Below are 22,353 nucleotides of genomic sequence, written 5' to 3'. Positions count from 1 at the left end.
GACTGTTGATTTCTTCCCAAACAGACCTTTTAGTGGATGAAATACGAGAAACACTGACACTATAAATTTATTTTAAATAACTGTGGCTAAATTACAGTTTTAAAAATGATGTCAGTATTTGTTGATATGATGTAATGAGGCAGCCGTAGAAGCAGCAGCGCTGCCCTAGATGATGACACAGCTTCACAGTTAGTTTTTTGTTGTAACTTGAGTAGACATTCACGGGAGAATATCAGAGCTGAATATGTTAAATATCTTGAGACTTTATGCATATATTCCTGATCCTGCAAACTTTCATCTTGTGAATTATTTTAAAGCGCTAACCTACAGTGTTGGTGGTGTGAAACTTACATAAAGACCCTCCAGCTGCAAACACTGAGTTTTATCACTTTCAAATGACCTGGAAATGCAGCTTAGCAGATCTTAAACCAGGGATTAACACCAACACTGAGATTTTGTGAGCACAAATTATCTTGATAGAGTGTCACTGCGTGGTTAAACTAACTCCACAAACTTCCCCAACTTTAATCTTAATTTATGTAAAGTGCTGTGTGGTGGAGCTCCGGGAGCGGGACGAGCCGTCTGATTGGCTCTATCAGGTATCAGGCAGGAGTCCAACACTCGGTAATTTGATTTAAAAAGCTCGTAATAACCTGAGGTCAATATTTAAATCACTCAGAGGGGGAGAAGAGCCGCTCTGCGTGTTCGGGATGCTTCAATCTCCACGCTCAGAGTCAACCGGCCCGGATCTCTATCACATCCCCAGCCCTCCTCTATTCCCTCTGCTGCGCTCCTCTTTTCTCTTCCTTACCTCCCTCCTTCCCCTCATCGCCTCTTCTTTTTATTTTTTTAATTACTTCTGTCCTCGTGTCGTTCCTCTTTTGGCTCCTCTTCACCCTCCAAAAAAACACTCGCAACTGTTTTTACTGTTTAGTGTTTTCTTACTGTTCTTTTATATTTAAACCTTCGTGTGACGCTAAAAATGTTAAAAATCAGAGAGAAAAAATTTAAATCTGTGTCCATTCGTATGTATGAGAAACTGTATTGTCGTGTAACCTTAAACAAAAATATTAACCGTATTAACCAAAATCAAACGGAAGAACAATTGTGAAAAGTCTCCTTGGTGTTGCGTTCAAAGATGCTCCGATATTTAATGATTAAGACTCTGTTATCTAATAAAAATATAAAGTTATGTTCTGAAACGCTCAGTCGATCAATCAGCAGTTTTGATGATTCATTAATTGTTGAAGATTTTTATGAAGCCAAAATTGTGAACATGCTCTATTTTTCTATTAGCTGATTTTCTTTTTCTCTTTTCTATTTAGGTTTTGGACTGTTGGCTGAACAGAGAACATCTGAGAATATCACATCGGGCTGTCAGAAGTTGTGATGGACATTTACCTGACACTTTAGGGACTAAATAATTAATTGAAAAAATATTTGACAGATACATTTACTATTAAAGCAACTAGTGGTTGCAGCCTTTATGAAATCCATAAAACAAAACATGAAATATAGTCTAGATTTGACACAAATAATATATTAAAATTTCAAGCCTGTCTCCTAGAAATTATATTTATATACGAATAATTTGTAACAGCAAATATACATTTTGAAAACAAACAAAATGTCTCCCACATTAGGGTTTTTGTCAACATAATAAAGAGGCAACTACTAAGTCACTAAATCTTACAACTATACTGATGACTGACATGTTTACACATCTCACAGCTTGGTTACGATTCTGGAAAGATGAAGGTCTTGACACGAGACAGGACACACTGCATGTTTACTTTACTAACTAACATTTAATACATAATATAACATTAAACATAACTTTAAGGCCCTCTGTGTGTCCCAGAGTTTCAGAGGTGAACAACAGACTCCCACCTTTTCACCATCGTTTTCTCCCTCCACTCTCTCACTCACCTTTTTTCTACCTTGATTCCTCGTCTCCTCACCTATCCCCACCTTGCTCCACTCCCTCCCTACCTCCTTCTCTGTCGCCCCTCCTCCCTCCTCTAAGACTCCCCCTCCCCCCTCTCTCCGTCTCTGTGTGGTCTGTGGGGTGAAATAGAGGCCCGAGGCCAACAAGCTGTCTCCACCAGCTACACTGATAAGACACACACACACACAGTCAGAGTCACCATACAAGTGCCAACAGTCACAATCACAAATGTACAAGTGCCTCATCTACACACACACACACACACACACACACACACACACACACACACACACACAGAGTAAACGTTATTTAACTCAGCTCAGACTGTGTGAAGTGCCACCCAGGAGGTCACTTATCACTTCCTACCTGAAAATTTCTCTCTCTCTGACACACACACACACACACACGAACTACAAACTACACGTGCAGAAAAACACAACATGGGTCCTTTGCGTGTCAGAAATGTTGATGTATGCGTGGTTCAGTGTGTGTGTGTGTGTGTGTGTGTGAGTGAGCTCAGGGCTGTTTGGTTCAGCTCTCTAACAGGATTTGTGTCCCCCGTGTCCAAAGGAACATGGTCAAATCTCGACCTATCACCTCTCTNCCCCTCAGGGGAAATTGGTATGTTCCAGACCTCCAGTCTCCTGAAAAAAGGAAATTATATACATTTAAAACACACAGCGCGGCTCGCTTAATATATTGTGTGTCGTCTGAGGAGGGAGTTTGTTGTTCTGATGTAGGTAAACATCAAGTAAATGAAGATATAATAAAAATCTAAATTAAGATATAAATGTTATTTTAAAAAAAACAATGTGGATTTTCTTCAGGGTAAGAGTCAAATGTTTTAAGCCTCCAACAGATTCTTTGTCCAAAACAGTTTTGCTCTTCTCAAACCTGCTATAAGAAAACTTATTTTATTAATTTGATATCATTATTTTTGCATTTTCTGATCACTGACAATAAAGAGCAAAGGGAAACTTGTGTAGACAACAATGGTTTTGAAATAACACAAAAGTCTTTATTATGTCATTATTATAATTCCCTATATAGCATGTCTTACACATCTGGACCACAGTTAACCACTTTTGATTGTTTTCCTCTAGCACTTGAAGGAAAAAAAAAAATCATAATAAAACAGTTAAAACATATTTTAAGGAGCAGTCTGTGTACTTCTTAACCTATAGTTTTTATTATTGCTCACAATTTTTTAACAGAGATTTCCTTCAGTACCCAGAGATGTTCTGAGGAGCTGATTAAAAGGCTTTTAATGATCATAAACTTACTGTCATATCATTTTCAAAATGTAAATGTTCTTTTGAGTAGTCATCAAATATATCCTAAATAACCTTCTCATGTAATATTTTTAGGAATAAGTCAGGGTCTCTGCAGGTATCAGACATTCAAATTTAATGCTTTCAAGACCTTTTACAGATAGTTATGTAAGCAAGTTTCATCCAGGAAAGATCCTCTTTTTATTATTTAAGCATCGCAGGTTTGCACGTAGGTAAGTGCAGAGGTAGGTTTTATGTAGCAATATGGTCATTTAAGTGAGTTACGTTAATCAGGTGAGATTGGGTGCTGGGCTTAAACATTACTAACATCAGAAATGTCAACATTCACACAGACAACCTTGACTCATTTTGACAAAAGTTAATTAAGAGATGGATGAATAAAATAAATTAATGTCTGACTATTGAAGGACTTTTAAGGCCTAATATTTATAAAATTGAATTCAGGATATTTTAAGACATTTCAAGGCCCTGCAGACGTCATGTAAGCTACTCTGAGCTTTGAGCAGGGCTGAAGTCAGAATTTTTAGAAATACTTTGAGTCCAAATGCCCCGAATCCTCAATTATATACACGAAAATACAGAAGATGCTAAGATGTTTGAATTACTAGGATTTTGTTGTTTTCCACACTGCCAGAAACACAGTCATGCTCATGGTGGGGAAGTGCTAAATGTTGTTTGGAGGAATATAAACCAAAACCCCAGGTTCCCAAAAAGAAATTCTATATGTACACACACATATATACACAGAGTACAGAGGAAACATGACATCAGTGTAGCAGTGTGATGGTGGATATTAAAAAATAACGTCCAACACCTGTAACTCCAGAGAAACGATTCAGATTCAGGAGCTGTCACTGAACACATCCTTTCACCTTTCCTCTGTGTGTGTGTGTAGGTGTGTGTAGGTGTGTGAGTGTGGGTGTGTGTGTTTCCAGACTCGGTCCAATCCCCTGTAATGTGACAGACAAATCCCACTAAGCTGTTAAATATTACACTGCTTTCACACTCGTATTAAACACCTTTCTACCTCTCTCGTGCTCCCTCTCTTTTTCTGTGTTCACTCACCTCGACAACACACACACACACACACACACACACACAAGTACACTCAACCTTTACCTTCATCTTCAGTATGCAAAAAAAAAAATCACTACAGATGTCACTTGAAAATCTTCACACATGCACAACAAATCTTTTATAATGCAGCGACACACTGCAGGAGTCACATAACACAATATTCCCGCACGACACACACACATAAACCTCTTCAGCAGGGTGTGTGTGTATTGAGTGTGAGTGTGAGTGTGTGTGTATGTCCTAATCCCCGGTGCTGGCCATCTTGTTGGAGCGTTATATTTGCTGGTATCAGTGTATCTTCTCCTCGCCGCCTAATCCCACCACCCCAGCTCTGATATTTCCTGACATTTACATGAATCGCCCCTCTCCAGACGGATGGATGGATGGATGGAGAGAGGGGGGAGGGAGGGGAGGGAGAGCTGGAAGATGGAGGGAGAGATGGAGGATGAATGAACAGATGAAGGATGCAGGGAAAGATGAGAGATAGGAGAAGACTGTGTGAATGTGAAGGTCTGCGAGGGTTTAAACTGGACAGGAAGGACGAATACTTGGATGGATGGATGGATGGCAAAGGATGAGAGGAACAACAGAAAGAAGGGGAATTGAAAGATAAAAGATGAAGAAGAGTTGATGAAAGGGGGAAGAAATAGATGCATTAAAGACGATTAAGAAAAAAGGTAGATGAGGGGTAAAGAGGAAGGGATGAGTGGATGACGAGAAGAGGTATACAAAAGTAATAAAAGCAGTGGAGGGTGTGGAAGGAAGGATAATTAAAGACAACTTAGTGGAGGAAGGAGAGAGGAGAAAGGGAGCAATGAAAGAATGGAAGGATGATCGATCATGGATGGATAGAGAAAAGTGTGGATGGAGGGAGTGAAAATCAAAGGAAAAGACAGGTAAATGAAAGATAGGAGAAGCTAAAAAGATGGAGGGATGGATGATATGGGTGACAGGTGTGTGTGAGGGAGGTATGATGCAAGTAACATGATGAAATGATTGGAAGGACGGAGGAAGGAAGGACAGAAGATGGAAGGAAAGAAACATTGACGCACAAGGAAGTCAGGAAATATGTTGCAGGTGAAGATGAGCGGTGGGCAGGGAGGAAAGAAGAGACGATAGATGAGTGTAGAGAGAAAAGGAGGAAGAGAGGGATGAGGTAAAGAGGGGCAGATGAAGGGAGGGAGTGAAGGACGGATCGATGTCTTTCTGTCCCTCCATCTGTTAGAACCTGTTTTTCCCTTTTTCATTTTATAATTAAAAAATGAGCGAAGGAAGAAAGTCAAAAGAAGGAGGGATAAAAAGTCAGACACCTTGTCAGCGACATATGTTAACACCAATAACAACAAGCTCTTATGAGCACCAGGAGACACACACACACACACACACATACACAGAGTATTACTCAGTGGAGACTCATTAAGGCCCAGCCTAAATTAATGACCTCACACCACACCTGTTGTTGCTATTAATTCATTGCGATATCAGCAATTAATTAATAGAGTGGAAGAGATGAAAGATGTTGAGGAAAGATGGAATTGAATCCAAAATGAGCAAAAAACTCAATGTGAGGTCGTTCACGAGCTTTTAATTGTAATTCTGTGAAGAACACAGACGAAAGTAGCAAAGTGGACTATAAGGTCTTGAAAGTGGATGTCGCCTGATGTCAGACAGATCCGTCAACTCACTGCACTCTGTCTCCATCTTCAGTCTGACGCTGCGTCCACTTTAACTGATTAACAGATTTCCCCTAACCAATCACCAGACACCAGCGTATCCACCTGAGTCGAAGAACATCTTAAGTCCACACTGATGCCACTGAAGCCACTGTTTCATGTCACGATGCCAGGCAAATCATTTAACTCTTACACGTTGAAGTGGGCAGATTCACAAGCGTGGACCCTGGCAGCTACAGTTGAAGATATAGCAGCTACCGAGCTTGCCTATCAAAACATTCACCTCCATGGCAACTGAGCAAAATCCATCTCCTGATGAAGACCATGTGATACGGCTGAAAGCACCAAAAAAATCTGCACTTGTCACAATCATTTTTTCAAGCTGCTGTTTTTAAAATGAAAGCCTTTGAGTCTCAAATATTCAGTTACTAGAAACCAAAGATAACTCTGTTATCTCAGATTTATGCACCTACTTTTTCTAAATTTAGTCAAATGATTACTTTAACTAACAACAACTGAACCATCTCTGTGTCTATAATGCTAGCTTTGTCCACTGACACTTTAGCGTTAATCATGACGGTAAAGAAAAAACGTTTACACCAACAAATCAGCAAACCCATACAAACACATAGGTCGTATGTTCCTGTCTCAGAATACGACCTAAGGGAGTGTTTCCTAAATTAGCACACCTACTGGTGGACAACAGAATAGCTTGTATGTGATCGCATACGAGTGTCACAGTTTTACCAAAATTATGTTGTTAGGTTTTGACAAAAGAAAAAGAACTTGGTTTGGCTTAAAATAAGTTTGTTATTAATGTAACTTGACGAATCTCAACTCAACTCAACTCAACTCAACTCAACTCAAACTTTATTTATAAAGCACATTTAAAACAACCAAGGTTGACCAAAGTGCTGAACAGGTCAATAGAAATAAACAAGCAAATACAATGAGGTACATAATAGTACACCACAATAATAACCATAAGATACATAAAATACAATACAATAAAATAAAATACAAGAGTTATAAAATAAGATCAAAATAAGCTAAAATGTTTCGGTGTCCAGCTCAACCTGAGTTAAAAGCCTGAGAGAAGAAGTGGGTTTTAAGAAAAGACTTAAAAACCTCTAGGGTCTGGGCAGACCTAATGTGCAGGGGCAGGCTATTCCAGAGCCTAGGGGCAGCCGCCCCAAAGGCTCTGTTGCCTCTGGTCTTCAACCTAGTCCTAGGAGTAGCCAGTAATAGCTGACTGGCTGATCTCAAGGCTCTGGAGGGAGCATGAAAGTGCAGGAGTTCGGTTAAATAAGGGGGTGCCAGCCCATTTAGGGCTTTAAAAACAATCAATAAAATCTTAAAATCAATTCTAAAACGCACTGGAAGCCAGTGGAGCGAGGCCAAGATTGGTGTGATGTGATCGTGTTTACGCTTTCCAGTGAGGAGGCGGGCTGCTGCGTTCTGGACAAGCTGTAGACGGTGTAGCAGTGACTGGTCAATACCGACATAAAGCGAGTTACAGTAGTCCAGACGTGAGGTTATAAAAGCATGGATTACCCTCTCTAGATTCTGGGGGGAGAGATAGCCCTTTACTTTAGCTAAAAGCCTGAGTTGATAAAAGCTGGTTTGTATTACTGATCTAACTTGTTTATCGAATTTAAAAGCACTGTCAAAGGTCACACCGAGATTTTTAACAGAGGAACGGATGTTAGGAGTGAAGGGGCCCAGAAAATCAGCAGAGTAATCGGAGGGGTCACATCCAAACATAATGATCTCTGTTTTATCCTCATTGAGATTTAAAAAGTTACTGTCCATCCAGGATTTGACATCTTTTAAACATTCTAGCAGTGGCTGTACAGAATCCTTGCTAATGGATTTAAGGGGCAGATAGATCTGTACATCATCTGCAAAACAGTGAAAAGGTATGTTGTGTTTCTTAAAAATCAACCCTAATGGCAGCATGTACAGCAAGAAGAGGATGGGGCCCAAAATGGAGCCTTGGGGGACACCGCAGGTGAGAGGAGCCGTAGCTGAGTTGAATTCCCCTAAGTTAACTGAGAAGCTCCGATCAGTGAGGTAGGACTGAAACCATAGAAGGGCAGTACCTGTGATACCCACCCACTGTTCCAGGCGAGACAGGAGGATCCTATGATCTACGGTATCAAAGGCTGCTGACAGGTCAAGCAGCACCAGAACAGCAGAGTTACATGAATCAACAGTTGACAAAAGATCGTTAAAAACCCTCAAAAGTGCTGTTTCAGTGCTGTGATGTGGTTTAAAGCCAGACTGGAACTTTTCATACATGTCATGGGCCACTAGGAATGATTGCAGCTGAGTAAAGACCACTTTCTCCAAAACCTTGGACAAAAATGGTAATTTGGAGATTGGTCTGTAGTTTGACAGGAGAGAGGGGTCCAGGTTTTTCTTTTTTATAAGGGGCTGCACTACAGCATGTTTGAGAGCAGCTGGAACACACCCTGAGCTAAGGCAGGTATTTATGACAGCAAGAACAGTGGACCCCACAGTACCAAAAACATCTTTGAAGAGGCGAGAGGGAATGCTGTCAGAGGGACAGTTAGTCGGCCGCAGATGCTTAACTATATCTGATAGTGAGGAGAGAGATACTGGCTCAAACTGGTCAAAGACAGCAGGTAAAGGAGGCACAGTGGGGTCAGGACCAGGGGCAGTGAGAGTGGAAGCAACTGGCCTAAGGGCAGAAATTTTTTCAATAAAAAATTTAAGAAAGCTCTCACAGAGAGTGGGCGATGGCACGACTGGAGAGTTATCGCACGGGTTTACAAGGGAGTTAAAAATGCTGAACAGAACCTGGGGCTTATGACTGTTATTGGAGACAATATTTGATATATACTCCATTTTGGCAGCTTTAACGACTCGCTGGTAGGCTGATAAACATTCACGTAAAGCTTCTTTGGAGACGTGGAGCTTATCTTTTTTCCACTTCCTCTCAGCACGCCGACATGAACGTCTGAGAGAACGTGTGGAGTCATTTAACCATGGCTCAAAAAATGCTTTAGAGCGCTTAAATCTGAAAGGGGCAACAGAGTCCAGGATATCAGTGCATGTAAAATTAAAAACACTTAAAAGCTCTTCGGCATTAAGACCATGATTGACATCCGGAGTGCTAAACATGTTTACGTCGGCATACATGGCAGAGAATTGTGATGCAGTTTGAGGGTTCAACATGCGCAGGCGGCGTGAGGGAGCACGGGTTACAGTCCGCGAACAGGGGACTGAAACGGTAAATAAAACAGGCAGATGGTCAGAAATACATGCTGTTTCACATATCTCATTTACACTCACAGATAACCCATGTGATAGCACAAGATCTAAGGTGTGACCCTTCTCATGAGTCGGGCTGGTCACAGACTGAATGAGATTAAAAGAAGCGATGAGGTTTGAAAAATCACTGACCAGAGGTCTGGATTCACAACACACATGGACATTAAAATCGCCAGAAATTAAAAAGTGGTCATACTTCACAGTAACCTCTGATAGAAAATCGGCAAAGTCATTAATAAAGTCCTTATTAAATTTAGGAGGACGATATACAACTGCAAACATGACAGGAGGGGACAGGTTTAGCTCAAACAGTTGCAGCTCAAAACTGGAATAATTGTCAAATAGAATTTGACGACATTCAAAGCTGGATTTGAACACAGAGGCTAGACCTCCACCTCTGCCGGTGGTCCGAGGGGAACTGAGAAATAAGCAGTCAGGAGGAAGGAGTTCAGAGAACGGTGTACACTCACCAGCCTGAAGCCAAGTCTCCGTCAGGAGCAGAAAATCCAGATCACGAGAGGTGAAAAAGTCTTTTAACAAGAAAGTCTTGTTTGCTAGCGATCTAGCATTAATCAGGGCAATACGGAGAGTAAGCTCCTCAGTGGCTGAAGTGGCTGAAGCTGAGACACGAGCCAGCGGGCGAAGGATCCCATGGTCCACACCACCTCTGCGGGCTCGCAACCGGCGGGGCAGAGCAATGGTCTCTATAGGGAAAATGACCGGTGGAAGTGGCAGTGATAGCTGGGGCCTGTGGGGGGTGGTGGCGGGGGAAATAGTGCTGTGAGCAGTTGGTGTTGTTGGCGTAGAAGAAGTAGACTCCGGTGAGGGGGTGTGGCAGGTAAACAGTCAGTCGCGTGGAGCATACTGGACAGCGTGGCGAATGTTTGCTGTTAGCATCTGGCTGCCCAGCCTGTTTGGGTGGACACCGTCGGGCTTGTAAAAGGAGGGACGGTTCCAAAACAGGTTAAAATTGTCGATAAAACCAAAGTTAAGAGCTTTGCAGGTGGACTGTAACCAGGTGTTGAGGTACAGGAGTCTTGAAAAACGCCCTGCTCCGAGGGTGTGTACTGGGAGAGGACCGCTGATAAATACAGACTTTCCGGTGTCATTTAAAAATCTAAAAAGGGCATTAAAATCCTTTTTAGTCAGCTCAGACTGCAGGCCGTTGAAGCTCCGTGGCGGAGGATCCAGTCTCCTGAGCACTGTCGGCCAGCAGTGGAGGGAAATCTGCGGTGTAGGCAGTCGGTGGTTTCGGGTCCAGATCCCGCCGCTGCTGGGGGAACATCAGTTGAGTGGACCGGATTGTTATCAGCAGACAAGGCCGCGTAGCGGTTGGAGAGACTCAGGCGAGGAGCGTCTTTCGAGTCCCTCTTCCGACCGGCGATCACCACTTCTGTCCAGGGCGACTCATGGTTAGGTGTGGAACAGGAGGAGGGCTGTGGACAGATGGAGGGGTCCCATGCAACGGTGTCCTGGAGGGCTACGCGTAGTGCTGTTTGAATCTCACATGATGCAAACAGCAGCTTCAAAATAAAAGTTCTTATTTAATCCATCCACTTCCCTCCCCTCCTGCCCTTCAGCCCTGTGTCCACCAGATTAGAAGACGCCCAGATGGTGGTGTTTGAGAGCTCTTTGGAGACACAGCATTTCTTCAGCTGATGCTTTGGTTGCATTTGGTACCCATGATATGGAATACTCGTAGAAGTACATATATTAGCACAAGGTAGAGTACTTGCTTTGGATGAAGGGAAGGCTGAAGGACTTGCACATGTGAGATGTGACAGTTTGTAGTATTTGTCCCTCCTCCACCGTGACTGAATTGAGCACAGCGTTGTTATCCAATGTTAAACACTTAAACTCTCGGCACTCCGAGGGAAAAAAAAAAAAAAAAGCCCAACTGGGAGAACTTAGCAAAGAATTCATCCCCAAGCCTCATCGTGCTGCCGGTGTTTTTAGCGCAGCTTAAACAAACAATGCTCTCATTGCAAAGCATTACGAAAATGTGTTGGCCTCTGAAAAAGAGGCTTTGGTGGATGTTGATGCTCCGTGCACTACGTGATCTGATTTCTCCTTTGCTCTAGTAATAATTACTGTGGTCACTAGAGGTCGCTACTTAAAAAACAACGAGGAAAAGAGGCGAGTTTACACCAGAAGTGATCGATCTCAAACAGCTAAAAATACTACCTGCAAACCAGTCAAGATGAAGCAGTACTATAGCTATGATTGTGAAAAGACCAAGTTTCCAAAACAATACCACAACCACAAGTATTTACATCATTATTATCATGTAAACAGCTATCTGGGAATAAATATGGATCAATATTATATTACAATGACACTGCTATGATTCACTTTAACATCATTTTGTAAACATGTTAATATTAAATAATTTATCTTTTAATCCAGATATTTCATCATCAAAACCAATAAATGCATTTTTCTCGTATAACTTATAAATGTATTTCTGTACCTCAACACGTTTGATGTCTTTACATTTATATCACTGTTATGTAAAGTTAAGTATCAGTGCTATCATTATTAAGCAGTGATGATATTGTACTTGAATTAATGTGTCCAAACATGTTATATATTCAGCAGCAGAGACGCCAGCAGCCCTCAGAGCTGCAGTCACATTCGCCAAATTGCATGCTAACTATCTTACAGCCGGGTGTGAAATATGTCATTTGCTTCTGCTCTTAATTGCACTAAAAATGAAGATTAAGAGGATGAATTATTGATACAAGTTGGTATTTAATCTTTTGTAATGAATAGTGGATCCGCCGGTTATAAATATTGTACGAGGCTTTATAATTTGATAAATTTATTCCAATTTGCCCTTTATTTTGCCCTTTAGTCAAGGTTACGTTCATTTAAAATACACACACACACATACACACACATACGTGTAGATGTTAATAGATACTCACAAGCCTGCACTGAAATCACACACACACACACACACACACTCACTCACTCACTCACAAATGGACTGCAGTGTGTTTACCTACCCTCTGCCCTTGGTCATTCTTGTATCATCTTTTTTACTGAGGTCCATAAACATACACACACACACACACACACACACACAAACATGATGCCCTTGGTTGACCTTGCAGTCTGCCCCCACCACCACCATCACCACTCCCCACCTCAGTGTCTGTGGCAAGTAATTAGGCCATGCATCTGATTGTCATTAAACAGCACTAGCAGATAATGAACACACAGTAAAGCCACATTCAGGGATTCTTACTGCGCGTATTATTGCTCATTTCCTCCATCAAGCTGTCTGATGGCTCTACACGGAGCCTTATAGTGACAAAGATGGAGTTGCCTTGTGGTTGAAAAGGCTGTAATGTTATCAAATGGTCAGAGGTACGACACCAACACCAGTGAGCAGGACACTGAATCCATGCATGCTCACTGTGTCATGATTCTTGACCACAGCTGAAGCTTAAAGCTCAAACTAATGTTAGGGAAACCATCTTGTTCCAGTTGAAACAGTTCAGTTGCTGCCTGAACAAACATGAACCATGATTACTGTATAACAATGACAGAATCACAAAGGAAGCACAATGGAAAGAAGTCACAATAGTCCAAAGGTCCGAACTTGGTAAATCTGTGAAGTCAAGAAGCAAAATTTGTGATGTGTGCATGATGAGCTGTGATCCAAAAATATCTGGCAGATTTCTAGCTACAAGTAAAATATCTGCTGAACATGTAATCTCATAAGAATCTCCTTTTACTTTTAGGATGCATCCAAGTCATTTTGATGGTCAGTATTCAAAAACCTGTCTTGAATGGTTGAACTTGGATTCTACCTAAAACTTGACGTGGACTTATGTCAAGTACCTTGAGATTCGCTTTAAGACTTACCTAAAAACACTTATAAAAATACACTCACTTGAGTCTGTTAAATTACTTCAGACTTCAGTTCTGACTTACACTTGCCTTAAAGGTCCAGTCTGTAGGATTTAGGGGGATTTATTGGCAGAAATGGAAGATAATATATTAAGTATGTTTTCTTTAATGTATAATTACCTGAAACTAAGAATTGTTGTGAATTATTTTTTTAGTATCTTAGATTAAGCTGTTTATATCTACACAGGGAGCAGGTCCTTATGGAGTCCAACTTGTTGCACTGCCATGTTTCTACGGCAGCCCAGAATGGACAAACCAAACACTGGCTCTGCATAGAGCCATTTGCGTTTTTGCGTTGGCCACCAAAGCTACAGGCCCATGTGCGCCCAGCAGCATCAGAAAAACACAGATTCAGTGTTTTTACTGGTTTAAATCAGCTGGTCCGTTTGTTTCAGAGATAAAGAGACCTCTGTGGATAATTCGGCTCCTGGTAAAAACTCCCTGAACGTCTAGATCTTAAGTTATCAGAGAAAAAATGTGAGCGGACATTAGCATGTGGTGGGCTAGTGGCACGTCTCTGACATGACAATCAACCTTAGAGAAACACTGATTTGTTAAGTGATATTGCTTTATTCAATGTTTTAACTGGTTTAAATCACCTAGCTGTTTGTTTTAAGGAGGAAGAGACCTCTATGGATAATTTTCTCCCAGTAAAAATCTCCACCAAAGTAACTCCAACCAGTAGAAGTTTCAGCTGGTTACAATCTGTAATCCTCAAAACTCAATACCACCAGATCCTCCTAAATCTAACATGCTGAACCTTTGAATTAAACGAAACTTGACTTGGTCTTGTTGCTAATTACTTGGGACTTGACTTAAACTTGTCTTGAGAGACTCCAAGTCCTAACTTCATCTTCCCTCAAATTATTTGAGATTCAATTTTAACTTGTCTCAAATAGCTGGAGTCCTGGCTTGGACTTGTATTAAAGGGACACTTTGATGGTTTCCAACCAAATCTGTGTCCCTGCGGTGTGGGTAGTGTGGGCAGATGAACTTTGTTAAGGCACCCCCCACGGCAGCAACGCTGAGAACTCCTCACCTGAGCCGTGAGCAGAAAGATTTCGGCTGGCGGATGGGCGGGGAGCTCCAGGAGCTGGCGGCATGGGGGGGGGGGGGGGACCATGACACTGTTGATCTGTACACATTATGAAAAAGTGTCCCTTAAAATTAAATGAGACTTGTCTGGAATGAGTCACAAAATACTTTGGACTTGAACTTGTCTCTAATAACTGAACACTTGGAAGCCTGTGTCAATGTTTTGGATGAATTAAGTCCCAACTTGGACTTGTCTCAGCTGAACAGAGACTCGACTGATGAATGCAGCAGACGAACGCTCTGGTTACCTCTGAAAACACTGGGAGCCATTTTGGCCGTTGGCGCCCACAGAAGGAGGATCTTGCAGGTTTTGTACTTCACTGTTAGTTTAGGTTCATTGTTCAGCTGCCCAGAACAGACATGAACTGAATAATTTAAAATATCACAGAAGTATGTGCAGCCAGCAGAAATAATTCAGCAGGTTCACACCTCAGTTTGTTGTTTGGAGGTTTTACGGATCAAAGCTTTAAGTGCAGAGGGAGATTCACACAGATAATGAATGGACTGTTAATGTGCTGCGGCCAAGCAGCTAGATAATGAATGGACTGTTAATGTGCTGCGGCCAAGCAGCTAATGGACACACACACACACACACACAAACACACAAATACAAAAATACACTTCCACTATAAGACATTCACACACACACACACACACACACACACACACACACACACACACACACACACACACAGAGGTGGTAGCTGGCTAATGGCTGTCACTGTTGACTGATCACAGTGATCAGGCTGCTGCAGCTCTAATTGCAACTAAACAATCTGAAAACAACCAGAGTCAGGTCTGCTAGAGGAGGTGGAGGAGGAGGAGAGAACAACCAGAGAGGAGAGGAAGACGAGCAATATAAAATAGGAAAAGGGAAGAGAAAACAAAATTAAATTGATGAAATGAGACAGAGGAGAGGAAAACAGGGAGGGAAATCTGATGAAAGATGGATGGATTAAAGAAAAGCAAATGAAAAAGGAAGGCAGACAGGACGGAAGGAAAGAGTCGAACAAGGAAGGATGGATGGAAAGGAGGAAAGTAAGAATCAAAGAAACCAAGTACAAACAACGGGAAAAGTAGAGACGGGAGGAAATGGAAAGAGCAAATAAATTAATGACTGAAGCGAGGGAGGTCTTTGCAGGTCCTCATGGTTCCCAGTAAATGAGCCCTGACCCAGGCCCAAAATCATGGGGCCAAATTACAGTCTAATCTGACCTGGGTAGGGTCCAGTTCAATTACTGCTAGTCTCATGTCAAATATCTGAGTGGATTCTATCAAGCTCTGATCATGTGGGCAAAACGATTTATTTTGCGGCGAGAAGGTGTGAACTGTACTGTACAAGAAAAAGGGTCTATATCAGGTTAACCGGGACCTGATCTGACTGTCCTCAGGTGCCTTTCAGATCAGGCATCAGCGTAGGTCAACAATTTATGCATGTTAATTTCAGGTAGGGTTTCTACAGGGGCGTTTTGGATCAGGTCCAAAATTTTTGACCCTTGAGGACCTTTAACTCAAGCACTGACAAGGAAGATTATCTCAGGGTGTCACTGTTGTTGTTAAATATTTGCTGATTGATTTTATCCTTTTCTTGCGGACTTGTACCTTTATGTTTTTTCCAGCCCCATCACCGGAAGAAAATGTTGGCTTTGTACGTTTCTGCAAATGGCGTGTCACCTTGGCGAGATGCCTGCCAAGCCAACAAGCAACAAAAATGTTTAGGATCTACTGAGTCATTGATGCATTTCCAGCAGATTTTTAAGCATCAGATGTGGGTTTGTTGCCACCCCTGGCTCTATTTCAAGAGCGGTTTCAGACCCCACACATGGTTGTCTTTTAGGGACCCATGGCCCTTTTCACAACGGCTTTTCTGACCCCAAACGTGGGTGTCTTGTAGCGATAACCATAACTAAGCAGTTTTGTACCAAACATTTCAGCTACAAAATGTACAATATCAATGTTTTGTAGCAATCGGGGTATTTTATCATATTTGTCTCTTACTTAGGGCATTGCTGCTTAGATCAACTTGGGACTCTAAAAAGTGTGCGTAGGGTGAATATGTGTCTTTCTATGTTTGGACTGATACTTCTGTGTGGGAAGGACGTTACTTTGGACAAAGACATACAGATAAAAAGGGGTTTTCTTTTTCTATATGAATTCTCTTATATTGGAAAAATAAAATAAAACAGATGAGATGTTAGTAAAAAATCAAAAGAAGGGGCAAAAACAAAAGGCATTCAATTGAAAAAAGGACAGAGTGATATAAAATGAAGGAACAGAATGAACAAACAAAAGCAGCAACAAAGGAAATCAAAATATGTTTTTCTTTCTCAGTTTGTGTAAAAGAAAAGAAACAGAAGGCCACAGATGACCCAAGAAAAATATTGAAACAAACACACACACACACACACACACACAGACACACACACACACAGCAGTGACACAATGTGAATGACAGAACTGTTTCAACGAGAGAGACAGAAAGGGAGATTACATCTAATTAACCAAGTCCAGCCAATTCACCAGCAGCCAATGAGAACGGAGAATCCAATCAGGACGTTAATTGGCAGCCAATACAAACGTTACAAAGAAATGTACAAAGGACCCTGGGTAAGTGTGTGTGTGTGATTGATTTGACTGTGAGCTTGTGTGTGTGATAGAGGGAGAGAAGGAGGGATAACAGGGATCAACCAGAGAGGAAATGGAAGGATATAAACCAAAGTAAAAAACAAACAAAAAACAGATGGACAGAATATAAAAAAGAAAATAAAAACCACCGTTAGTTTTTTACCTTGAGGCCGTCCGATGAGCACGGAGCCTGCCGGTTGGCTGACAGGTCCCCCGAGGCTGCAAAGTGCTCGTGCGATTGGCTGGTGTAGAGGAGGCGGGCCTGGATGCAGCGGAGGGCGCGGAGCATCCAGCCATGTTGGCGCCGGATCTGCCGCTGGAGCTGATCCCATTGGCTGGAAACCATATGGAGGATATCCTTCAGACCTGGAGGGCGAGAGACGCAGGGATAAACCAGAGAGAAAGAAACAGAGAGGAGAGACAGAGACAGAAAATGAAAAAAAATTGCGACAGTCCAAATGTCAAACTAATTTCAGAGGAGTTCGTCTTAATGTCACACAAAAAATAAAAATAGTGTCAAAAAGTAAAAAAACAGTCACAAACTGGTTTTAAAGTTTGACACCTTCTTTTTGATTCTCAAAAATGCATCATAAATAATCCCAACACCTCTTCAGGTCTGAGTGTGTTTCATAATAAACCAGATTATTTATATTTATATGGTTTTTATGTCCGCTTTACTTCAACCTTTAAACTCTTACTGACTCTACGACTGCATTTATATCTACATAGGGAGTGGGCCCTCATTTAGATCGCCATGTTTCTACACTAGCAAACACAGGCTGTAGAGATATTTTTTTAACCAGACAAAAAATTCTTAAGATCAAAATTATTTTTTAAGAGTATCCTGGCCAAGACAGGCAGCAACATCAAGTTACAGACAGACAACATAGAACCAAAATAGCTGATGAGATTACTACAAGGACATTTGCATTTTCACATTGGCCACAGTAGTTTGAAGCCCCTCTGCCACAAGAGCATCAGGAAAACACTTATTTTTTTCATGTGAAACCGTTTTGTTCAGTGTTTTTACTTCCTTTAAATCAGCTGGTCTGTTTGTTTTAGAGAGGAAGAGACCTCTGTGGATAATTCACTCTTGTTAAAAACCTTGTGAATGTCTGGATTGTAAGTTATCAAAGAAAAAAGGTGAGTACACATCAGCAGATGCAGGGCTCGTTGACCATCTCTGACGTGCCAGACAGCATTGAAGAAACTGAAAGTGATACATTTACTGTTTATCAGATCCCAAATGAGATCCCTCCGCCTCACTCTTAGCTGCTAGGACACTACTTCACCAGAAGGGAAGCTGACGGCAGCTCAGGAGATAGACCTTAGCCACGTTAGCAACTTGAAATCAACGTATGCACACCCCAGTGCCAGTGGTCACAGTGGGCTGGTGCCAATGGGTCTAAATCTGTGTAACGGCAGCAACAGAAAGTTGCAGATCTCTCAGGAAGCCGGGGTAGACCGTATCACACCCTCAGCATTACTGGAACTGAGGTCCATCTCCAGAGCTTCTGTCCACTCTCCTCACAGATCTAAAGTTTCTTGTTTGATCATCATAAGCCCGCAAATTCTGAAGAGTAATTCTGGACATGGTTTAATTATGACGCAGCACTTCCACATCCATCCTGTGGAGGTCAGACAGAAGTTCAACAATAATAAATCTTTCCGCGTACAGCAAAAGTCATAACAGATTTCAGACTAGTGTTTTTGGTTTTGCAGATCGCCTTCATGTAGGACGTTACTTAAAACAAAAAAAGATGCATCAGTCTGTTTTTCAAGAGCAAAAATTAAACCAATGTAAAATTACGTTTAACTGACAAGCACCTCATCTGAACATGTACGTTATGACTCTTGTTTGTCAAAGGGCAACGATGGTTATTCCTGTAATTGTTCTCAATCCAAACTACAATCCTTCCCTACATTAACACAATAGTTATTTAAACCAAACTGTGACCTCTCTTTCTTCTCCCTCTTCTCTCTCTCTGTCTCTTTTCTCTCCCATTTTTCTCTCTGGCTGCAGATTTTGGAAAATATAAAATTATATTGAATGTTTCTTTCCCTGCCAGACAGTTTTCTGCCCGCTGGCTTTTTTTTTTCCTTTCAGATTTTCTATCTCTGCCTCTCCATCTCACTCTTTGTCTTTATCTCTCTGTCTGTCTCTCTCTTTCAGCTACATTCATATGAGTTCTCCTCTCTGAAGGTCACTCTGTTAATCCAAATATTAATAATGAATGGAACAGAGTTGGGGCTCCGTTATGGCCACCTGTGTGTGTGTGTGTGTGTGTGTGCGTGTGTGTGTGTGTCCACTCTCTGTGTAGGAGTGCAGGAGGTGTGAATGAATATGAATGTGTGTGTGTGTGTGATAATATACCTGATTGGTGGGAGGTGATGACGGTGAGCAGAGCTCTGCCTTCCTCCATTACACTCTCCTTCAGAGCGCTGTGACTGTCCACGTTCAGCTTGAAACTCTGAAACACACAAAGATCATCATCAGTAACCAGCTCAGTCCCGCTCGTTTCAAAGAGGTCTGATCGGTCAGGAAAGCTGGACAGTCAAACAATCAGTTCGGAAACAGATATGGTAAGGCAGCCCGTTATCTTCCCAAGTGGTCAAATACCGCCGCTTTAACACATCAAAATATGACGTGCTAGACATTCGGGGACAGTGTGTCAATTTATGCTTGTTACACGCATTGTGTCTTTTGAAAAATACACTTCTTTTTTCCACAGGGAATGTTCAGTTTCTGCTTCTTACATGTCGTCTTTTTCAAAGAAACTTACAAAGTAGGTAAAACATTTCCTTTTGGGTTTACTTCCTGAGGTCTACGCAACAAAAGCATGTGGTTATATTGAGAAAAAGACATAGTTTGGCTTATAATAAGTACAGTGGTTCCTAAGGTAATGTAACGTCATGTGACGTACGTCACTAGCGTAGCATACTTTACAACTAGCACACTATTTTGTTATTAAAATCAGGTTTCCCTCATATTTTCAAGGACTCAGTTTAAAAAAATTTCATTGACTCTTTAAGGACCCATAATGTTTTTTTTCTTGCCTCATTTGCTCTGCATTTTTGACACAAACCAGATTCAAATGTCATTTAGCTGGCATACATGAAGGAAGAGATGGAATGCAGGGAGAAAAAAAAAGATATGTATGTGATGATAAATAACACGTCATGTATTCACATATATCAAAACTACGTCGTCAGCTACAGAAAATAAGCCGTTGTTGCATTACGTGGAAAACTGTAACAATTTCATTACACACAATGGATTATATTTGAGGAAGTTTAAGGATGGATGGATGGATGGATGGATGGATGGATGGATGGAGGCACAGAGCAGCCTGAGGCGGTGTTGGAAAACACTCCAGTCAGATCTATGAACATTACAGCCTTTCCCGATCTGAAGCGTTTGTGTGTGTGTGTGTGTGTGTGTGTGTGTGTGTGTGTGTGTGTGTGTCAGTGTGTAAGCCTCAAGGTACTCAGTCCTCAAGACTTAACCACTTCTGACATCCTGCTGTGCTGCCATGGGAAATGCTCCACTCACATATTCACACACATACACACACACTCTCATGACTCTGCTGTGTGTGTCTGTATGTTGATCAACACATTAAATGTACTTCTAATGGAGATATCAACTGTTTAATTTTCTTTTTCTTTCCCATTTTCTTTAAATAAAATTAACCTTTATAAAAAAGAGACGGCAGGATTCTTATTTTTATCTGACAAAAGAATAAATAACAGAACACACAGCTGATGTAACAGAGGGGCGATATGATCATTGTGACTGCTGTAGAATATGAACATAACTACACATCTTATATGTTTTTCCACACAGCAGCAGCTCTCAGAGCAGCTCTGCTTCCACTATGTGTATTCTGCCTGAGACAGTCCTCCGTCTGCAGTGAGGGATCAACGGGCGACGGCATCAGTCAACACATGACAAGGTCAGACCTCCACNTTTCCACACAGCAGCAGCTCTCAGAGCAGCTCTGCTTCCACTATGTGTATTCTGCCTGAGACAGTCCTCCGTCTGCAGTGAGGGATCAACGGGCGACGGCATCAGTCAACACATGACAAGGTCAGACCTCCACACCACCAATATTTATGGAGCGGGATACACACAGTGGAGACGGATGGGACGAGGTGTTTTAACCCCTCACACTCACACACACACACACACACACACACACACACATACACACTCAGGAACTGCAGCTGGAAGTTTGGGATGAAAATTAGGTCTTTATCAGGAGATCGATTCATCTATTGATTATTTGTTCTGTAAATTAATCGACTGATCTGTAAAACTTCACATTTTCAATCAGCTGTCAGAACTGCTGTAAATTAATTTTCTGTCCATCAACCAATCAGTCAATAGACTTATTGTTTCACCACTTCACTTTACATTTTGTTGTACCCATTTTGGCGTTGAGGGTCATGATAACTCATTTGATGCTTTGGTATGTTCACTGACTGATCCACACATCTTTTCAATTGATATGTCAAGAGTAACTTTCTTGTAGAGCTGTGAATGTCCAGATGTGCATGCAGAAGGTCATGTGATGTGATACTAGCAAACAGCTGAGATACAAACCTGCGTGTCAAAAATTGACAGTTGTTCAAGGTGAAAGATGAAGATGAAAAAAAGCGAATAAGATTTTAGCTCAATAAAATGATAACATTAGAAGGGTGTAAGTGTGTTTTACTGATGATCTTTAAAACAATTAAATTACTTATTAAAAACTAACATGAAACTACATGTCTGTCGTTTGGCACTCACTATAAGGTTGCTTGTTTTTCTGATTAAGACGTAGCAACATCTGTGCCTGCAGCAGATTATATTGCAGCCATTAAAGGTCCAGTGTGTCGGATTTAGGGGAATATATTGGCAGAAAATGTAAAATAATAATAATGTTTTCTTTAGTGTATAATCACCTGAAAATAAGAATTGTTGTGTTTTCGTGACCTTAGAATGAGACGTTTATATCTACATAGGGAGGAGGTCCTCGACCACAGAGGTCACCCTGTTGCACCACCATGTTTCTATGGAAGCCAGAAACAAATAAACCAAACACTGGCTCTAGATAGGGACATTAAAGTTTTCATGTTTTTGAATCAGCCACCATAGTTAATAGCCTCTCTGCAATGAGAGTGTTGAAAAACTCGCTAAACACCTCTTGAACGTCTAAATCTTAAGTTATGAGAGAAAAAACGTGAGCTCACATAAGCAGGTGCTGGGCTAGTGGCCTGTCCCAGACATGCCAGACAGCTTAGGAGAAACACTGATTTGTAATGTGAAACTGCTGTATTCAGTATTATTTTACCTGTTCTTTTGTTGTTGTTTTGTTTTGGGGTTTTTTTTTGGAAAAGAGGACCAGGACCAGGAGAAGTTTCAGCTGGTTGCAGTCTGCAGTCC

General features: G+C 41.5%; 1 protein-coding gene across 1 annotated transcript in view; it reads right to left on the bottom strand.

The window, feature by feature from the left end:
• akap6 (A kinase (PRKA) anchor protein 6) overlaps positions 1 to 22,353 on the bottom strand; it is a 286,320-nt gene that overhangs the window by 164,264 nt on the left and 99,703 nt on the right. The window contains exons 12-13 of the mRNA XM_050062199.1: positions 19,300 to 19,396; positions 17,089 to 17,291 (exon numbers count right to left, since the gene is read on the bottom strand). Coding sequence (XP_049918156.1) covers positions 17,089 to 17,291; positions 19,300 to 19,396 — 300 coding nt within the window. The remainder of the gene's footprint in view (positions 1 to 17,088; positions 17,292 to 19,299; positions 19,397 to 22,353) is intronic.

Source organism: Epinephelus moara, chromosome 14 (genome assembly GCF_006386435.1).
Source record: "Epinephelus moara isolate mb chromosome 14, YSFRI_EMoa_1.0, whole genome shotgun sequence".
NCBI lineage: Eukaryota > Metazoa > Chordata > Actinopteri > Perciformes > Serranidae > Epinephelus > Epinephelus moara.
This window is presented reverse-complemented; position numbering and strand designations above follow the sequence as displayed.